The sequence below is a fragment of the Anabrus simplex genome, chromosome 4 (genome assembly GCF_040414725.1).
Source record: "Anabrus simplex isolate iqAnaSimp1 chromosome 4, ASM4041472v1, whole genome shotgun sequence".
NCBI classification, from domain to species: domain Eukaryota; kingdom Metazoa; phylum Arthropoda; class Insecta; order Orthoptera; family Tettigoniidae; genus Anabrus; species Anabrus simplex.
In genome coordinates this window covers 141,624,615-141,645,701 of record NC_090268.1, presented here as the reverse complement: position 1 = coordinate 141,645,701, position 21,087 = coordinate 141,624,615, and the positions used below count along the sequence as shown (strand labels likewise).

At 37.7% G+C, this 21,087-nt stretch overlaps 1 protein-coding gene across 2 annotated transcripts in view; it reads left to right on the top strand.

Annotated features, from left to right (window-relative positions):
- Sec5 (secretory 5) overlaps positions 1–20,657 on the top strand; it is a 99,900-nt gene extending 79,243 nt beyond the window's left edge. For both annotated transcript variants that reach the window (XM_068227474.1, XM_067146319.2), the window contains 3 exons: positions 534–718; positions 8,557–8,616; positions 17,882–20,657. In XM_068227474.1, the coding sequence (XP_068083575.1) occupies positions 534–718; positions 8,557–8,616; positions 17,882–17,984 (348 nt within the window). In that variant the 3' untranslated portion in view covers positions 17,985–20,657. The remainder of the gene's footprint in view (positions 1–533; positions 719–8,556; positions 8,617–17,881) is intronic.
- The last annotated feature ends 430 nt before the right edge of the window (positions 20,658–21,087 follow it).

Sequence of the window (21,087 nt, the reverse complement as noted above, 5' to 3'; positions counted from 1 at the left end):
ATTATTATTTATTTTCCACTAATTGTAGGTACAATTTATGGATGGTGAATGGAGAAAGGGCATAGCCCCACATGCACGAAAGTGCCTCCATCACCACTTAAAATTACAATATTCAAATATACAATTACATTCTACATAGTGTGCTTATATATTGCTGCTCCTAAAAAAAAAAAAAATCTTACTCTATGAACATCTCGGTTTTAGTACTGCTCCCTGGTGCCATAGTTAATCAGGTAGTTAGATATGCACAAAATATTCATGCAGAGGAGAAAATGTTAAATATCAGAAGAATAGTTAAACTGTAAACCAACTTGTTTTAAAGAGACAAGTGTGATTGAATTAAGACTTTGTAGTGTGACACTTCTTTGCTGGCCATTTTGGCAGGTGTAGCTTCTCTAATCACTGCAGAGGCTTAATACCTTTGTTAACTATCACTTGACTGTTACATTACTGTGGTTGCTATGATCATGGTGACTGGATGCATAAAGCTGTAACAGATTGTGGATGAAGATATTTTAATGATTTTATTTCAGGTTCACAGAGTTTCACCTGGTTTAGTAACCAGAGTACTATCCCAAATTGTAGAAACCGTGGCTGAAGAATTGTCTCGTCTTATGTCTTGTGTGACTCGGTTCAGTGTTCATGGTAACCAGCAGGCTCGTGCTGATATCAGGCTGGTACAAGAAACTCTGAGGCACTTCACAACACCAGTAGCTCAGTAAGTATTAGAGTTGCATTGATACTGGGACGTATATGATTATTTTGTTTTGTTTTCTCCATGAAGAGGTAGACACTTCCAAGGGAGCTTATTTTCTGCTGTTATTGACCAACAATTCCAGTTACACTTATGCTTTTTGGTGCCTTACATGCATAATACCAGTTACTTTCGGAAATGTTTTACCCTTGAATATCCTCTTATCAAACTTTTTATATGTACATTATTTATCCGCTCAATAGACACATTGTTTTTTCTGATTTTTATAACCAAAATCTTTTGTGTCTTTTGTGCCAAGAAAAATTTGGAGCAAAAAAGACACACATTAAAACATGCAAAAACTTAAATATCACACATTAAAACATGCAAAAACTTAAATATCAAGTAGTTAATAGCATCAATGACAATATAGCAAACCAGTAGCAATTGCAAACAATGTCTGTGATCAATTAGTAGCATCGGTCAGCTGTGTAGTTTATGTATTGAAACACAGATGGCATACACCATATCAAATGGTTACAGTACGGATGGTAACTTTAAATTGAAAATAAAGTACAGTAGTTACCAGTATTGGTGAAATAAAACATTACCATTACTAATATTTTATTTGTTCTATTAACATGCAGACTTAACCTTATTTGCCATTATTTTCAGCATCACTGTCATCATCCCTCATAGATTCACAGGCACGTTTAAAAGAACCAATCACGATTAGAATTTTGATGCATGGTTATTTTAAATCTTGAATTTGATCATGACTGCTTTGGTCTCATTTGTATTCATTGCCAATAAATACTGGTGCTACACAGGCACGATCTAAAAAAATACTGCATATCGCCATCCTCATTACAAACATGCTGTGGAAATAATTGCTATCCTTCACGGGAAGTGTATTGTGTGGACAGCACAACTTAGTCTGCGGCTATTGATTTCCATTGACTAGTGCAACGGTAGTTTGTTGCTAAAGACGCGCACTGCCGAGCAAGCTGATTGGCTGCTCAAATGCGATCACTTTGGCGATATTCGCATCAAAGTGGAGGAGCACAACACCTTGAATGTGGTTCGTGGAGTTATCTTCCACCGCAATCTCATCCTGAACACTTGACGATGGATTGATGGAAGACACGAAGCACCGTGGCGTAACACACGTGTGGCGCATTACGCGCTAAGTCAATGGTGAAGACGTTGCCATGGGTGCGTTCATTGTCTCCTTCAAATTGTCAGTGTTACCAGAAAAAGTCAAGGCAACAACCTCTCGCTGCGATGTGAGGCCATACATCCCGCCTCCCATGCGCTGCTATTAATGCCAGAGATTCAGGCATATGATATCTCGTTGCTTGAATCCGTCTGTATGTGGTACATGTGGCAGAGGGGCTCACGGCGCGGAAGAGTGCACAACTCCTTACAGGTGCACTAACTGCCCTGGTCTTCATTCATCCCGAGATCGGAACTGTCCGGGATATCTCGGTGAGAAGAAGATCCAGGAGATCAAGACCCTGGATGATCCTTCCTACCAGGAAGCGCACCATAATTTCAATTCTATGAATACACCTGCCAAGTAGCTAGACTACACAAAGATAGCACAGAGTCTTCCAGGTTAGTTGTTTACATCTTCTAAACCTATTATGATTGCTGCTCCTAAGGCGGCTGTTGCTCCTGGGAGCAAAGCCGCAAAGAGTAAAAGCTCAAAGTGGGGGGGAGGACCACCCCCACCTTCGACCACAAATAAGTCTGTGCCTGCTGGGACTCCTAAGCCGGCGCAGCAGGGGGTGAAGGCCAAGTCTCTCTCAACAAAGAGGTCGGTGAAAGCGGTTCCCATGCCGGCGGAGGCGGCATCATCGACCAGGGCTGGCAAAAGGTCTCCCAGCCCGTCTAAACAAGAAAAGAAGGCGGAGAAGCAGAGCACAAGGGTGCTCCGGCACTTCTCCTGTGAGGGGGAAATCATGCCCTCCATCTGGAGGGTATGAATCAGTGCCAGCAAGTACGCATGCTCCTAAACCTGCACGCTCCCCTCGTAGGACGAAATCCCGCCCCCAAATAAGTCAAAGTTCAGGGCGTCAGTCCCCTCGTCCATTGACGATGGGATGGACGTCGAGCTTTCCTCTACATCTACGGATGTAGATGTTGATGTTAGTGCTTAGGTTTTAAGTATAACCTAACACTCGTCCCTTATAGTCCTCACTAAGGCACTGTTACAGAGGAAATGTAACGGTTATGATAGGCATCTTGCTGAGCTGTGCCAGCTAATTGAGTATTCAGCGAGTATATTCTGCATTCAGGAAACTAATCTGAGACTAGGTCATCATATGGTCTTGAGAAATTTTAGACTAAACTCGACAGAACAACATTATGCCAACCGGGCTTCTGCTGGCGTTGGCATTTTTGTCCGTTCTGATACCTATAGTGAAGAGGTTCCACTAAGAACCCTGCTGGAGGCTGTAGCAGTTCGCACTCCGCTACCTGTCTTAGCAACAGTGTGTAATGTTTATTTTCCACCAGGCTAGTCTCATAGGCGATCTCATAGATCAGCTTCCACCCCCATTCCTCCTATTGGGGGCGATTTTAGCGCTCTTCATCCTATATGGGGCTCTAAAACGCCTTGCCCCAGGCAAAGAGAGTTAGAAACATTAGTAAGATAGCTGGATTTATGTATTTTGAATACAGGTGAGCCAACTCATTTCAGTGTACGTTACAGCACATACTCTCGCATAGACTATGTCTATGCAGCCAAACACTGGTCCCCTATTTTGCTGGAATACATACGATGATCTCTGTGAAAATGACCATTTTCCCATTGTTCTTACTTTGTTGAAACAGAAATTCATCTAGGATCCTCCTCGATGGATTCTTAAACATGTTGATTGGCCAAAGTTCACATCACTAGTTGTCTTAACAGTGTGACTAGGTGGAGCATAGACGGTGTTATAAATTACACAACACATTTAAAGTTTGAAATTTACATGGAGAAAATAAAAGTTATATTTTTTAAAAAATTTGAAACCTTGCCTTCAAACTATCTTTCCGAGACTATTACATGATTACCCAGAGTCTGCCATTACCTTTAGCTGGTGGACCTCCTGGAGATGGATGAGGCAGCCCTTTCCCCTGCCTCCGTTACAAACACACTCTAAACCTCTTGATTGGTGCGATCACAAAGACAACATGGTCCGAAATGTCCCAGCTTTTATAGCGGAGAGGAAGGTTCCAGATTTATGTGACCTGAGACCCTGATACACCCACAGTTTTCACTGGACAATAAAATAAATATAAAAAACTCTGATTGGTTACTTAAATGTACAGAATTTCTTATTGGCTGAAATATAAGATTGGCAGGAAGAGATAGAAGTGTTGATAACTTTAGAACACCAAAAACAATCAATAACCAGTTCAGTTTAGGAAACCTTGACACACAAAATTACTTCAAAAATTAATTGTTCATTCTCGCCCCAGAGAAAGTTGATAGTAGAGACATCTGTCGATGAATGTTCACACTACTTCTACTAGCAGTTAACAGGGTTTGTTATAGATAGCCTTCTAAAAGGTGCTTATTTTAAATGCATGGGGCAGGTGTATCTCCGGTACACAAACTATCAAAAGAATGAAGAGAAAATACCAGTAAGATTTAATAAACTCTTCTTCTTCTTCTTCCTCTTATTATTATTATTATTATTATTATTATTATTATTATTATTATTATTATTATTATTATTATTATTCTTTTATGACCACATAGGATCTATTGAGGAAAATTTATTACAAAACCAATTCTAGAGATGATATACAAAGCTTTTGGTAAACAGTTGTAAAAATACAACCCCCCACATTATTGTTGAAAAATAAGGATGGAAAAATAGCGCATAACAATAAGGAGAATGCAGAAATGATGGCGGAAGAATTTAACAAGCTCTTGAACAGTGATGAACCTGAAAAACTATTGTTGATTGATATACATACCCTGATAAAAACTAAACCAGAAAATATAAACCCACCTACAGCAAAAGAAGTTGAAAAAGTGCTTAAGGAAATAAAGAACTACAAAGAGTGTGGGAAAGACCAGGAATTTGCAGAACCGGGCGAGTTGGCCATGCGGTTAAGGTCGTGCAGCTGTGTGCTTGCATCTGGGAGATTGTGTGTTCGAACCCCACTATCAGGAGCCCTGAAGATGGTTTTCTGTGGTTTCCCATTTGCACACCAGGCAAATGCTGGGGCTGTACCTTAATTAAGGCTATGGCCGCTTCCTTCCCACTCCTAGTCCTTTCCTGTCCCATGGTCACCATAAGACCTATCTGTGTCGGTGCGACGTAAAGCAAATAGCAAAAAAAAAAAAGTATTTGCAGAGATGTGGAAATACACTTAACTTAATGGGTGAGATTAGTTTATTTAATAGATTGGTTGCTTGATCATGAGTGTCTATGGTTATATTAATATTATCATTTTTTAGAGCAGTGTATACTTTATATGCTTATAGCCAACATGGTATAATATATTCTGGAATTTACTCTTTTTCAAGCGGATATAGTCGTGAATTTATTTTTCTTCTGCTTCATTGATTACCATTAAATATTTTAGTGTTAAAGGGAGATTTATGTATATTGTGATTGTGTTTAAATAGTTTAAAGTAAAAATGTTGGTTTGTGATACCAGTGATGTAGGTGACTACTTTAAACCATTTTATGGTCATTGTCTATTTGTTTTTCAAGTTTTTTATTTTTGTTTATCGTAGCAATAATTTTGATAATTATAGGATTTTATTTTATTATATACGATTTAGTGATTTTTATTGAGTGAGAAGTGTTAAATTTGAATAGAAGTTCAATTGTTATAACCTTTTTGTTTGATTGGATATCACTTTTATTTATAGGGTTTGTATTATTTATTTCAGCTTTAGTAATTTTTTATAGAGATGGTGATTTGACTATCAATCGATTTATTATTTTGGTATTAATATTTGTACTATCAATAATATTCTTGATTATTAGACCAAATTTAATTAGAATCTTATTAGGATGAGATGGATTAGGGCTTGTTTCTTATTGTTTAGTTATTTATTACCAAAATGTTAAATCTTATAATGCGGGTTTATTAACAGCTTTATCTAATCGAATTGGGGATGTAGCACTACTAATAGCTATTGCGTGAATAATAGCATATGGGAGTTGAAATTATGTATATTACTTGGATTTTGGTAAGGATTCTTTTATTATAATATTAATTAGTACTATAGTGGTACTCAGACATCTCTCCATATGATGATACAAAAGATTTGGATATCAGAAAAATTCCTAGAACAATGGACAACAGCTATAATTAATCCAACTCATAAGAAAGGTGAAAGAAGTAATCCAGATAACTATAAAGGTATTTCCATCCTTGACTGCACGTATAAGATTTTCTCTTAGATACTATATAATCAGATAAAAGAACAACTTGATCAAGAATTAGGTGAATACCAGGGAGGCTTTCAGACCTTGGAGAAGCTGCTCTGAACAAATAATAACTTTGAAACTAGTCATGGTGTATTTCAGAAAATGAAACAAGCCCCTTTCAGTAATGTTTATAGATTTCCACAGACCATCATTATTAAAAATTTTAAGACATTTTGGACTTCACCCAAAGCTAATCAAATTGATTGAACTGACCCTAATTTATAAAATTAAGTTGAGAGGAGAACTTTCTGAATCATTCGTAACAACTGGTTTAAGACAGGGTAACTGATTGTCACCTCTTCTTTTTAACTGTGCACTAGAGTATGTTATGAGGGAAAGGTACAAGAACAACTCGAAAAATATACAAATTGGAACCCAGAAGGATAACATACATTTGAACTGTCTAGGATTTGCTGCTGATGTAGCTCTTCTGGTCAATGATATTCAGGAAACAAAACAACAAATAAAAACTTTATAGGAAATAGCTCAGGATATTGGTTTGAAAATTTCATTTGAAAAAAAACAGAAATTATGCTAACTCAGCTTCCACTTTCAAACAAAATTAAGCTGGGAGACCAAGAAATAAAAATTGTAGAAAAATCAAAATATTTAGGCAAAATAATCACATATAACCTGAATGAGAAACCTGCATGGCAAAATAGAATAGACAAACTGGTTACAGCACAGCATGTTACCAAGAATACATATAGTAAAAAGTTTCTCTCAATAGCAACCAAATTGAAACATTACAAAACAGTCACCCAGCCACAAATTACATATGCATGTGAAACATTATTGAGAATAACAAACAGAGTTGCAAAAGATAGAGTACTCAAGTTAGAAAGGAGAATAGTGAGAACCTGTTGAAATAAAAATTATCAAGTAAACGAAGTCTGGAGACTAGCTTCCAATGAAACAGTTTATAAAGTAATAGAACCTGTGACTAGCAAAATGAACAAGACTCGTAGGGCATCTACGGTCACCAGAAAATAGAATCAGTAGAAAAATTATGTAAGAGTAAGAATAATATTCGATGGATCACAGAACTTAAAAAATACACGAGACAGTTTCATATTACAATAGAAGATTTAAAATACAGAACAAATACACTTAAGATATTGAAAGATAAACACGCTAGACTACAGACGAAAATCAGTAAGCAGAGAATAGGAAGAGTGATTCCAGAAGCAGAAAGAAAAGTATGTTCAGAAAGGATGAAACAGTATTGGGCTGACAAAAACAAGAAAAACCTCCATAAACCTGACTAAAGTAGTGTAATGTAGGCTAAAAAATTGAAATAAATAAATAAAGGCATTTGCCAGTTTAACAGTGACCAATAATGCGGTAAAATAAAGAACAAAGCAGAGATTAAGGAACAGATCTGAAGTTTATTGTTGGCTTCTAGGGAATCTTCCTGTGGTGGTGTATGGCAAATGGACAGGAAGGGTAGGGGGAGCTTGATGTGACAGACTGGATCAAGAAGTTCAACCATTTGCTTATGGGGAAAGAGTGTACTTGTGACAGGAATAGCCAGTATATCACACCAGCATGTAGAGATAAGAAAGTGACCTGATGTTCATCTTGTTACCTCACAATCTTGAAGACTTCTCCAGACTTTTATAACATTTGTAGAGTAGGTCAACCTGTTGTGGCACCTAATTCAGCTGTTTAAACAGTGCCCCACTTGATGTTTGGTTGCCCTGGACATCAGTACTGTTAAAACAGAACCTATTCTCAAAATGTATAATTCTTAGGAACGTAAACATATTTTGAAGCAGAATATTTTGTTCTGTTCTAACTCAAAATGTTCTGAACCAGCCATTGTTCATAATTTCAGTTTTCTGTTATATTCCGTTTTCAAGGGCTTTCTGTGAAAAATCAGGGGTTGGTTATGCCTTCTCGATCGTAAAGTTCATAAACTTCATATTTAAGCATTTAAAGTTTGCTTAAGTAGAAAAACAGCTGACAGTGGGATGTGATATGATTAATTGCTATAGCCTACATTGGCACCAAACAGTGGTGGTGCACTTAAATTCAACTAGTTCTTTTACTTTTAAGCACCTTGGGAAGATCTTCACCACCGATCATCACTTATCCAACTGGTTGATCAAGTTTGTGCATCAACGGTTACTCAGATACATGGAAATACGTGCTCTTGATGTTAGCTATGGCTATTCTTGTTTGCTTTTCTCTTTCCTCAATGCTTCTCAGTAGCATCCAGGTACAGGATCATCTGGAGAGCCACTCTTCCTCTCTCCTCTACTGATCAAGACTAACGAAACAAAACAAAAATCCTTTAACCATTTCACAAGTCTTTATAACATTTGTAGGAATAACTTCATTTTTTTCTTTTTAATGTTATTTGATGCTACTCTCAGATAAAGATTTAATTTACAAATTATTATTCTCTTTCAGAACATTTTTTGCTGAGGCTTTAGAAGCAATTCCATCACTGACAAGTACAGAGGATCAGCAGTAAGTATATATAATGTTATGATTTTTTAAGAATGAACAGAACTCTCCTTGACCTTAAAAACCTTGTAAAAGGTTCACATTGGCCAGTGACAGTGCCACTCAGCTATCACACCCCATGTAACCTTGAATATATTTTCCAATCATATGCTTCACTTCTTCTTCTACCACTTTTCCCACATCTGTGGGGTCGTGGGTGCGAACTCTGTCACACATGTACTCGTATATTAGGCCCTGTTTTACGGCCGCACACCCTTCCTGACGGCAACCCTATATGGAGGGTTTTAATCACTATTGTGTCTTTCTGTGGTGCTCGATAGTGCAGTGTGTTGTCAGAGTATGAAGAGGAAAGTGTTGGGACAAATACAAACACCCAGTCTCTGGGTCAGAAGAATTAATCAGACACTATTAAAATACCCAACCCAGCCAGGAATCAAACCCAGGACCCTCTAAACCGAAGGCCTCAACGCTGACATTCAAGCCAATGAGTCAGATTGTCATATGCTTCACTGTGTCTGGCAAAGCAAACTACAAGCAATTATTATAAATTGTCATGTAAATACCAAAACCATGAATGTGCAGAATCATTTTTCTAAGAAAAATTGATTGGAATGTTTGAAACCTTGGGAAAAATTGGGTTTTACACTTGCTCCATCAGTGATTCCCTTTAAAATTTCACTGAAGCATTTCATATTAGATGAAGTTTTCATGCATTTTCCCAGGTTCTCTCCACATTCGTGTATTTGGTACAAAATGGCACATTTATGGAATTAGGGTACAATATATGCACAGAATGAACCTATCAGTTACTGTTTGATTTTACTTAATTACTCAACAATTTGAATTAAAAGAGAAATCAGTACAGTTCTTTTATGAATCAGTTTTAAACTATTATCAAAAATTCAACACATTCTTAAATCTTGAGGTCAATACATGGAACATTATTCAGGTAGAATATCACATAGCCTGAAACAAGTCATTCATATACAGAATCTTCATCTGCATTGGGTTGTGGAAGAGCATCCTGAACTTCTTTGTTGTGTCTCGCTGATCTGTAAAACCTAGGATACTCCCTGGGAATAGTTAAATTAATTATTTTTTGTGTAGACTGTTGAGTTTTGCCTATGAGACTGACAGATCTTCACTGTAGGCTGTACAGAGTGGACCATTACTTTGGCTTCACCCTGTCCATTTGATACTAATTTCTTTAAAATCACTGTTGAAATTTTCTTCGAAGGAGTATCTTAGTGGATTCCATTTTTCATTACTGCATCCAGCAGACAGTTTTCCAAGGAATGTTCCTTGGAATAGTCTCTTCTGAAACCCTTAGTCATTGTGCAGCATTGTTTCGATTGTATAAGGTCAAGGGTTGTTTCAAGCACTCCATATAAGTTCTACCCACCCTTCAGGTATGTAGACTGGAACTTCCTCTCTATCTTTGAATGGATGGAATCACATTCCATTTCAATATGTCTGTCTCAAAATACAAGGGTAGCCCAGAAACTAATACACCACATTTTTTTCTTCAACAATTATTTATTGAACACAATGAAACTTACTCACAAGAAAGAATGATGTTTCTTTTACACTCCCTATTTTCATGCAAACTCCTTCCCATTCTTTGGCCTTCCTCCAGCGAGACACAAGGACACGTCTGCTCTGTCGGTACCACTCCCTGTTATTTTCACGAAGCCATTTCTTCACTGTGCGAATCACCTCTTTGTCATCCTCAAAATGTCTGCAACGAATGGTATTCTTCAATGACCCAAACAAACGAAAGTCTGAGGGATCTAGGTCAGGGCTATAGAGTGGATGGGGAAACACTGTCCAACCCTGTTTCGTGATGTGTTCCGACATCCTCAAACTTGTGTGAGGGCGTGCATCATCGTGTTGAAGCAAACAGTCACCTGGGTTGTTATGGTGTCCAAGGGACTGGAAGCACTTCTTGAGTTTAGTTAATGTGCTCCCATATGTCTCTCGGCTTCACATTAATGAGTATGACACCATCACAATCCCAAAACACGGTGATCATGGCCTTACCAGCAGGAGCAGTTGCTTTGAATTTTTTCTTATGTGGAGAGTCAGGATGGCGCCATTCCATCAAATGCCATTTTGTTTTGGGCTCAAAATGGTGAACCCAGGTTTCATCACTTGTCATAATCTGGGACAACAAGGCTTCCCCCTCAGCTTCACAACATTGCAGCAACTCAGAAAGGTTTTGTGTTCCTGCGTAAGACGGTGCAGAACCCCTCGTGAACACTATTTTTTGCGTAACCAAGAGCATTGATGATTACACTGACACTTCCTTTGTTGATTGACAGCTCCTGCACCAAATGCAAAGTCGTTCTGCATCGGTCCTCGCGAATGAGCACATCAGCACGCTACATCTTGTCGGGTATAACAGTCGTGGGACAGTCATGAACGCTGCATATCTTGGAGCTCTGCTGAACTGCTTTCAAATGGACTCGTACTCTGTGCCCAGAGACTAACCGTACTTCTATCAACTGCTGATGCTCAAGTAAACTGCACGTAAATGTTTCCAACAGTTTCTTACTGCGCAGTGAGAAATTCAATGATGACACGCTGATTGTAACGTACATCACTTACATATGCCATGTTGAACCATTGCTGGAAGTATGCTACCTGTCGGATGAAACAAACTTTGTGCGCGTACTCCGAAAACTTCAAAGAATTTGTATCTAAAGTTTCATAATTGTAGCATTGTTGGGGGCTGAGAAAAAAAATTGTGGTGCATTATTTTCTGGGCCACCTTTGTATCTGTGTTCTATAGTTTGCAAAATTGGATGCATTTTCAATAGGACAGCACATATACCCGCAAAGATGTAATTCTTCTGTTGTCCTTCACAACTAACATCATTCTGACTGAAGTTATTTCTGGATGTGCCATGACTTGAGATGAGAATTATAGGCTCTTAAAATAGCCAAAATAGGCATGTAATTAGACACTAACTTCTAAAATAGGCAACAAAATAGGCATGTAAAGATTACTTATAATTTAATAACACACTCAATTACTATAAAAGGAATTTATAACAAGCAACTTTTCTATGTTTTCTGGTAACAATCCTGTTCTGTCATACAGAATGTTTTTGCACTGAGTAAAAATCTCTCAACATCACATGAATTGATCATAATAATAATAATATTGGCTTTATGTCCCACTAACTACTTTAACGGTTTTCGGAGACGCCCAGGTGCCAGAGTTTTGTTCCATATGAGTTCTTTTATGTGCCAGTAAATTTACGGACATGAGTCTGACGTATTTGAGCACCTTCAAATACCACCGGACTGAGCCAGGTTCAAATCTGCCATGTTGGGGTCAGAAGGCCAATGCCTCAACCGTCGGAGCCACTCAGCTTGGCATGAAGTGATCGGACAAACCTTCAATGAAGCTACTTCGTTTGGTCTTAGTTCCATTATTTCATCTACTACTTTTCGTAGGACCCTGGCTACTTTTACCATCGCTTTCCATCCTGGATTCCGCCGCAGGACCCTATCGAACTATGTGCTGACAGCGACTACCTTTCTAGAAGTTCCGTTAAAACTTTCTCTAACTTCTTCCACAATCCTAAATGACTCCACCAGGGGCATGCACTGTTCTCCAACACGGCGATTGCTCCCGGCAGCTCGTTGAAGTTTGCCTTCAGGAATGCCAAATCGGATGGAACCGATGGGGAGGACAAGGCTTTCTTTAGCTTCTCTTATGCAGACAGCATCCTCTTTATCCATGGCCTGAATGGCCTGGAGGCATTGGGCAACTGTCAGGGCAGTGAAATAAAATGATCAAAATTTGCACAGTGGTGTACCCACTTCTCATTCAGAGAGGATTGAAACATAGGTTGAATCTAACTTGATGTTTACTGTTATAAAAGGACTTTTTAAACTTACCCATAAGTACGATAACTGCAGGTAATTCTTCTGTAACTTTGAGGGTCATGGCATTACTTTGCTCATTTATTTTCTTAAAAATTCTTTTAATGTTGGAGGCTCCAGTTTATGCAGGGGGATATTAGACTCTCACCATTGCAGTGCATAGGTCTGAAGAAAATTGTTGTTGGTCATTGTTCACAGTGGACTGGTAGAAAGGCTGCATTGTTACAGCTTTCTGTACTCCTGTCATATGCATTGTAGTATTTCTATGTTGATTTATATGCTTTTTCTTTTTCAAATTTTATCTGAAAAATAATTTAAAAATAAATAAATAATAATAATCAATAATAAAATTGACTTAAATTACACACTTAAATTACCACACTCGGCGAAGATTTTTGTGGAACAGTGAAGTTTTGCAAGTCTCCTTTTGCAAATAGCTCACATTTTCTGTCATAATTTCAGCCTAGCGCAGGGTAGAAGTGCGTGGTACATCTGGATGTGGGCAATAAAATCTCCAGTTACTAAAATATACCAAAGTATATGGACAGGAAATATATACATATAAATCCTGTGAATGAGAACGCAGGTAATCGGGTAGAATAGATTTATTAAACTAAAAACGTGAATTAAAATCATTCTAAATAAAAATTTATATATATAACACAATGATTAACCGACCATAATTGCTTAAACAAAGTGACATGCTCATATACACAAATTAACATAATTATCAAAGGGTTTACTAATAAGAAATTGGGTAATGAACCTGAGAAAATAAAAAAACATGCTTATATGGAATATATTTGAATTACATTTTATTTTGTTATGTTGTCTGCCTTGTTAAGTCCCTAGTTCTTTGCCCGAAGGCTCGATATACAACCGTTTATGAGATGCGATGGTAATATCCGATACACTAGTAATTGGCATAGTTTACATATATACACTCCAACTCGGACACAAATATATAAAGCACCAGTTCAGGGCTGCGTCTAAATTACCCATCCAAACAAAACACAGATTCTAATCATATGGATCCATACCCATGAGCAGGACCTTTCTTACCATAATTTAGCCATTGGGCTAAACCCATGAGCATCGACAAGGTCAGAACCTTTCTTCCCAAAATTTAGCCATTGGGCTAAGTTTCCCTGTTAATCAACAAAAGACAACATCACAACACAAATAAATACACTGGACTCAACAATAAAGAGCACAAGATAAATATATATAAATCACACCTGCAAATAAAACACACAAATAATATAGACTGAAGTTGATAGAGGTGCCAGGTCTTGATCCCAACATATCCACGTTGGAAGATTGAATGTCTCACATAGACACAACATTTCAACATAATTTGACACAACAGGGAAGATCAGCTGGTTAGCAACAAACATTAATTAACTGAATTTGCCTGCCACCATGCTCAAAGACCCTACTCTACTCTCGACATTGTAAGATCTCCCGTTGCGTCTTCCTCGCAGCTGAAATTCATGCATCATGCACAAAAACATCCTAACATATGCTGTCTCTAGTGTAATCCTTTATAATATTACGACTGATGGTGTACAGCCCGTTAGGTATTATGAAGAATCTGCCCAAACAACTCTATCTAAAATGAACCCACACAGGAATAAAATACTAATAACTAATACACACATCTATATCTAACCTATTCTTACCCTTGTTCCCATCTAAATTAAATACAACACAGCTCAGGGCCTTAACATGCATACAGCCCTGAACATATTTAATTTTACCTGAAATGAGCAAAGCAAATGCCACTCTGGCTTAATTTAAAGATAAATTTACTTGTTTAAGTAACACTAAACAAGTGCATCAAGATATCACTTCACATGCTTATGGAACAAAAAGACTTAACTTGGCAGCAACTTCACCATCAGCGACGAATCACATGACCGCTATGTAATGCGTGCTTAGCCCATGATGACGATACACAGCACAGGGATGAAGGTCCTCAGCTCAACTCCGGGATATTTCATGGTTTTCTGCTTGATGTCGATCATATCTGGAACTGTTGAGTTACAATATAAACATCTACTTCAACGTTTGGCATGCTTGTACACATGATTAAAACCCTAGTATTTGGCTACTATTGACTATAGCCTCCACGCAGATGTGAGTTCAATCTGTGCTGCACTAATTTAAGGAAACTGGCCTGGGGTTGTAATCAGTACTTGGCAGCAGTTACGTTTTAAGTGACTCACACACGTCAACATAATTTGCATACACATTAAACAGTACTTATAATATTTTACGTTATCACTAGCTCTTGTGTGCTAACTCACGGTGATTGCTCTTTAGTCTAACAAACACTTCACAAAGATTAATGCCTTGTTGGTTCGCGAATTACGACACGCCGCACTTGGCGTTTCAAAACAGCAGGTGAATGAGACAATGAGTGAGAGTGCGACTGAGACTCAATGAGCTGCCGAGCGACTGAGCCTGAATGAGAGTCAATGATTAACTGAGAGCCCTTCCTTCCCTGCCGCAGAATTTATAGCGTCTAGAAGATGCTAACTTCGAGGATAACCCCCGTCTAACAAACCTTTTACCTTTGTAAGAGCTGGCCAAGTGTCAACGGCCACTCCTGTAAATACGCACATCTCTCAATTCAGTACAAATAAATAATATTATCGGCTCCTATTACTCGATAATTCTAATCTTAATTATGCGTGGAGTCAGATCTGTGGAATTTAGCATAGTGGCAGATTGATTGAAATTCAGATAATTCCAGCCATGGAGAAGAGAAGTTTGTCAACCTGCGACATTTATTCTGTACATCCCCTTGTTTAAATTTCACCCCCTTCAGGTTGCTGTGTGTGGGTACGCTGACATCATAGGGTCTATATGATTGAAATCACGGCTTGCGGCTCGATTCCAACTCGAGGATTTCGTTCCTACCTGAGCGATATGGGCTTCTCACGGCTTATGACACGGCCACCCAGGGTTCCTTCCTTCACTCCCAGTGACTACATGGCACGCTAAATAAAATTATGGATGCCACAGTGTTGTTATAAATAAATTGAAGCATATTATATAATATGATTCAGTAAGACACCCTGTGAAGAAGTATTTTGTTTCACATGTGAAGGACCGGGGCCCTTTGTACCAGTCGATGACATTATCTGACTAGTACAACCAAATACTGGAAAGAAGAGAGGTTGGTTAGCTGCAGAAGACTTTTCCATATGGTGATGATTATGATGGTGATGAGTATTGATGAGGTGGAAAACTCCTCCTTCATACGTGTGCGCTTAAATAATCAATACGGACCATGAAGCTGATAGATTATAGAAGCTAATAGTTTATAGTGATGGAATTTGTCAGCAACATTTGCCTCCTTACCGTACTTCAAATAAAGTAAAGAAATTCTTCAGTGAGAACAATATTTGTGTCTTAGAGTAGCCAGGAAACTCCTCTGACATTAATCCAATAGAAAATGTGAGCTATTGTCAAAAGGAGACTTGCAAAACTTTAGTGTTCCACAAAAATATGCATGATAGAGGCTTAACTTAGCATGGTTTCATGATGAACATAAAAATATGTACAAAATGCATGTGGAATCTTTGCCTAATCATGTAAAGCAACTTAAAAAATAGAAAGGAGGACATATTACTACCTATTACCAAAAATTAAAGGTATATAGTGTATTAGGTGAAGTGCAAAAAGATATAAAATGCGTATGTTATTGTCATCATCATCATCATCCTCCTCATCCTTTCCCCTTACGCAGCTCCTGTCGAGTGGGGGTATTTATGACACTTCTCCACCTTCTCATGTTCTGATTAATTCATATGGGACTGTATGAAATATCTAGCAGCTTTGTGTATTTTATACTTGGCAAGTAGACTAAGTTTATCGTGTTCTTCAGATCAAATAAATTTCCTCTGTATTTGGGTTTCTGACAGTTCTTGAGAAATACAAACATTGTGGTTAATAGATGACATACAGATAATTGCTAATCGTTTTTACTCTCCTGAGTGTGATATCACGGTGTGTTTGAATAGATTTTAAATTCTGGACCAGAATGTGTTCATCCAATGATTAGTAAGAGAGGAGAATAACCCAGCCAGAGTTAACATCAACTTCAAGGATTAGGCCTCTAGGCCTGTTCTCTCCTCATCTTCAGCTAGTCACTCCATCTTTTCAAGGGTCTTCATAGCTTCCTTTTACTAGTTGGTTTATAGTTACGTATCAGATGGAATTTGAATATCATCCATTTACAATACATAGCAATACCAAACCCTTCTGAAGTTACTTATGGTGTCTGTTATATTTTTTGCACTTGAAGGGTTATATATCACTAGATGGCAGTAGTACTGCCCAAGTCAATGATGTGTGATATATTCCAAATATTTCTTTCTTAGGACATAGCTCTGTAAACACAGCTGCATATTTACTAGAAGCAAGTGTAATCTTGGACTTTGCGCTCATAAGAACCTTACAGCCTAGTAAATATTTACTATGTTGTTTATTCATAGTGTTTGTCATTAAAAATAATTTTTTTTTTTTTACCTCCAAAAAAATTCCACACCAGTGATTGGTGCAGATTTCAAAGTAAAGACCACCGAGCTCGATAGCTGCAGTCACTTAAGTGCGGCCAGTATTCGGGAGATAGTAGGTTCGAACCCCACTGTCAGCAGCCCTGAAGATGGTTTTCCATGGTTTCCCATTTTCACGCTAGCCAAATGCTGGGGCTGTACCTTAATTAAGGCCACGGCCACTTCCTTCCCATTCCTAGTCCTTTCCTATCCCATTGTCGCCATAAAACTTATCTGTGTCGGTGTGACGTAAAGCAAAAAAAAAAGAAAGTAAAGACCAGAGTGTAATAAGAAATTGTATTCAGGAGTGATACCATTTTTGTAGTTATTTAAGAGGATATAACTAATAATAGAAACATATTTTCGTGCTAAGTCGTCTTCCATTGCTCTCACTTATTAAGATTGAACATCTAAATATTTGTTTGCATCATTCTGTTGATACTGATGTGTGACATACCAGCTCTTGGTCTGTATTTTATTTTAGTTTTTGCAACAAAAATATGTATAACACCATTCTCAGTTGACTTGTTTTCATCTGAATGGTCATTCATTTTAGAAATAGAAAAAAAAAAGTTATGTACTAAATTAATGTAGAAATTCAATCCATTCTAATGGAAAAAAGCTAGCTGCAGTATAGTGGTTGCAGAGAAAAAGGTTGAAAGACCTCAAAAAAAAAAACCCCAAAAAAAATGTGATTAGTATAGATTTCAAATTTCAGAGCAAAATATGTTAAGAAATCATATTCAGGAGCGACACCAGTTTTGTAATTATGTAGGGGATATAGCTAATAGTTGTTCAATGTTTTACAGAGTGGTGGAGGATGTATTAAACAAGGCCCGTGCCCATATGAGATTGCAACTTCTCTGTTTCACTGACACCAAGCATGTGGAGGGATCAACTCAAGGAATCTGATGGTAGCTCTCGGATGGGGCAGGAGCCAGCACCCATCAGCCCTGCCCACTAGCACGAGTTTATTGGGAGACTCCTGTTTAATATTAATCATTGTATAAAGCCAGAAATCAAGCAAGTCATTCTTATGAACTGCTTTCCTAGTCGGTCTCTGGAATTCATATTATGGATTTCACAATATGATATCCTGACATACCAGAATTATGGCATTTCATACTGGTTAAGCCAACAAGTTCCTACTTCCATACAATTCAGTGCATGAAAGAAGTTTGTTGAAGTATTTCCCCCATTCATTGTTTGTCTCCTCTCTTCTCTAGATAACTTTAGAGATATGAATATTTATTGAGCTAGTAAAAGATCAGCTAGAATAATAAGAACAGAGAGGAGGGATTACTTAAAAAGATATCATTGTAAGTGTACATTGTATAATAAATATTTTTCATGCCAAGTCTTCACTAATTAAGACTGAACATCTAGATATTTGTTTAAATGCATCATTCTGCTTTTTATGATCTGTGACTGTAGTGATCTCTTACCAGCTTTTCCAACATTGAAAATTCTTGAGAAAGCCGTATGTGTATGTTAAGATGGAAGTGACAACTTTGATATTTTGACCATATGGAAAGCTCAGTAATATCAGTTCATAGATGTGCCTACTGTTAATTGTTCAAAATATACAGTAAATGAAGATGTAATAATGATAGCTCATTTTGAAAGGCAAAGGAAACTTCAGTTTTGAAAATCACAAACCAAGTAAAGCAATATGTTTTCACTTTCTGAAGTCTGGAACAAGAAAAGAAAGGAGATAAACTAAATAGTAATTAGATTTGTTGTACCATATATTTGTAAATAATGGTCAAGTTGTTCCAAGAAAAATATCAATTTATTTCAAGGTTTACAGTTCTATGTGACCGTTGATATCATAATCATAGCTACATAGACTTCCACCTTTTGTGGAATCCAAACCACGAGGATATATATTTCAAAAATCTAATGTACATTGGGCGGGATTCAAACCATGGCCGCCTTTTGATATCCTGTATTTGTACCCCCATGGAATTAATTATTTTTCAATATTAATTGTTGCTGTGGATGTTTCTGATTGTCAGAATGTCCAAGATAGTTTTGCATGACCAAATTTTTCTGGATATTCAGCTGCTGCATCTTTCCCCTTTGAATTACCTCCTGTGATATGCATATTGTAATGCTAACCATAGAAAATATAAATTTGTGAGTTGGTGACTAATTCAAATAGCTTGTAAAGAGCAGCTGCTATACCTTACCCTGACATAACTATATAGAGTCCAACCCAACAATGTCAGTAACGGGAGGCACACAGAGTGACTGTCCTTTGTTTAATATTTAGGTTTCCACTAGTAGCACTGATGTAAGTAGAATAGCACTGTTACCAACTGTTGGTTGTTGGTCTGTCTTTTTTCTTGTTGTGCAGACTATATGCACCACGGTGATGGAAAAAAAAAAAAACCTCAAAGGGAGTGTGGCCCCAAAGCGGCCACTGTTCTCATTACAGAAATTGGCCTAGGTGTGCAAAAATTCATTACAGCTACTAAATGACCTTTTATTTTCCTTGAGGTAATCCCCGAGATTAAAAAAGGAATTGAGAAAGTGTAAGGTTATCATCCGATGCCATGGAATTTTCAAACTTCACAGTCCTTTTTAGCCTTTTCTCTTCTGCAGTGGTTGGTAACGAAATCTCTGTCTCTTTATTCATGGGAGTGACATCTTAATCTTTGATATCTCAGCCAATACCCATGATCCTTGGCAGAAGCAATTTGATAATGGTACCTGGACCATTACTTTAGGTTATAAAAGTAAATACTGTAAACTACTAGGGGCAGGTGCGTTTGTCCCTGGCAGGCATAATGAACACATCTCTCCTACAGAGTCATTCCTATGTAAGAATAGCAGCAATGAAATGAAAATATTATGTTATCTGTGCAGGGTGGACTCTATATTTCTACCCTTGCCCTTTCTAAATCACATCGTAGGATACTTAGTCCCAGTCATAGAAAGGTATGCTTTTCCCCACCCCCTGGTGCTACAGCCCTGATGAGTCTTGGCCTACCAAGCAATTGCTGCTCAGCTTGAAAGCCTACCAAGGTGACACTTGGTTAGCCCGACAGATCTTCTCAGTTGTTACTCTTCGCTTTCCAGATTGGGACCGTTGTCTCACCATCGGATAGTTCCTCACTTGTTCTCATGTAGGCTGATTGGACCTCAAACTAGCCCTCATATCCAGGTCAAATTCTCTGACTCAACCAGGAATCAAACCTGGGGCCTCCACATAAGGGGCAGACTCGCTAATCCTGTACTGCGTGGACAAATGATGAGAAAACCTGTTCTTGTTTGTTTTGCGTCCCTAATTTAACTATTTAAGGCTTAATATGACTTGTGATATATGAGAGGAATGCAGATGAACTTGCCATTCTCACTAGCTTAAATGGTAGCATGTAGGTCCAGCAGCTAGGTGAATTCACATTTCAGGCCCAACTAAGTCTTTTGCATATTCAGCACCTCAAACTAGTAAAATTTTTAGAGATGATAAAACCTGCCCCGGTGTTTCCTCATAATATTAAATGGTGGAGAGCCAGGTGATAAAATCCACTCACAATAGCGAACAACTGTTTCCTATATTGGTGTATTTTTTTTTTTTTTGCAAAGACCATAGTTTACTCCATCAGAAGTAAGTTACGACTGTTCCGTAGTTAATGTCATTGAAATCATTATTTTTATGTACAAAACTTCCCTCAGTTGAAGATTGTCACAAAGGACAAATCATAACAAAACAAATGAAATTATAATTTTGGTTTACAATAATTTTGTTCATTACATTATTAAAATATCTTTAAACTATAAAAGTTATAACACATAGCAATGATTTCTCAGTAATGAAATGGAACCTCGTAAAGCTAACAAAGACGTGTTTGTAGTTCTGGAACCTCTCAAATAAACCGGTTCCAAAAATTCACAATGAATCGAGGAATAGTCCCTCAATCTCCTATAATTAATCTTGTCCTTCAGTCCAAATTTGTCTTTATAATAAATTATGGTCAATTTCATAGATCAGCGTCTTTTCCCTATCAGT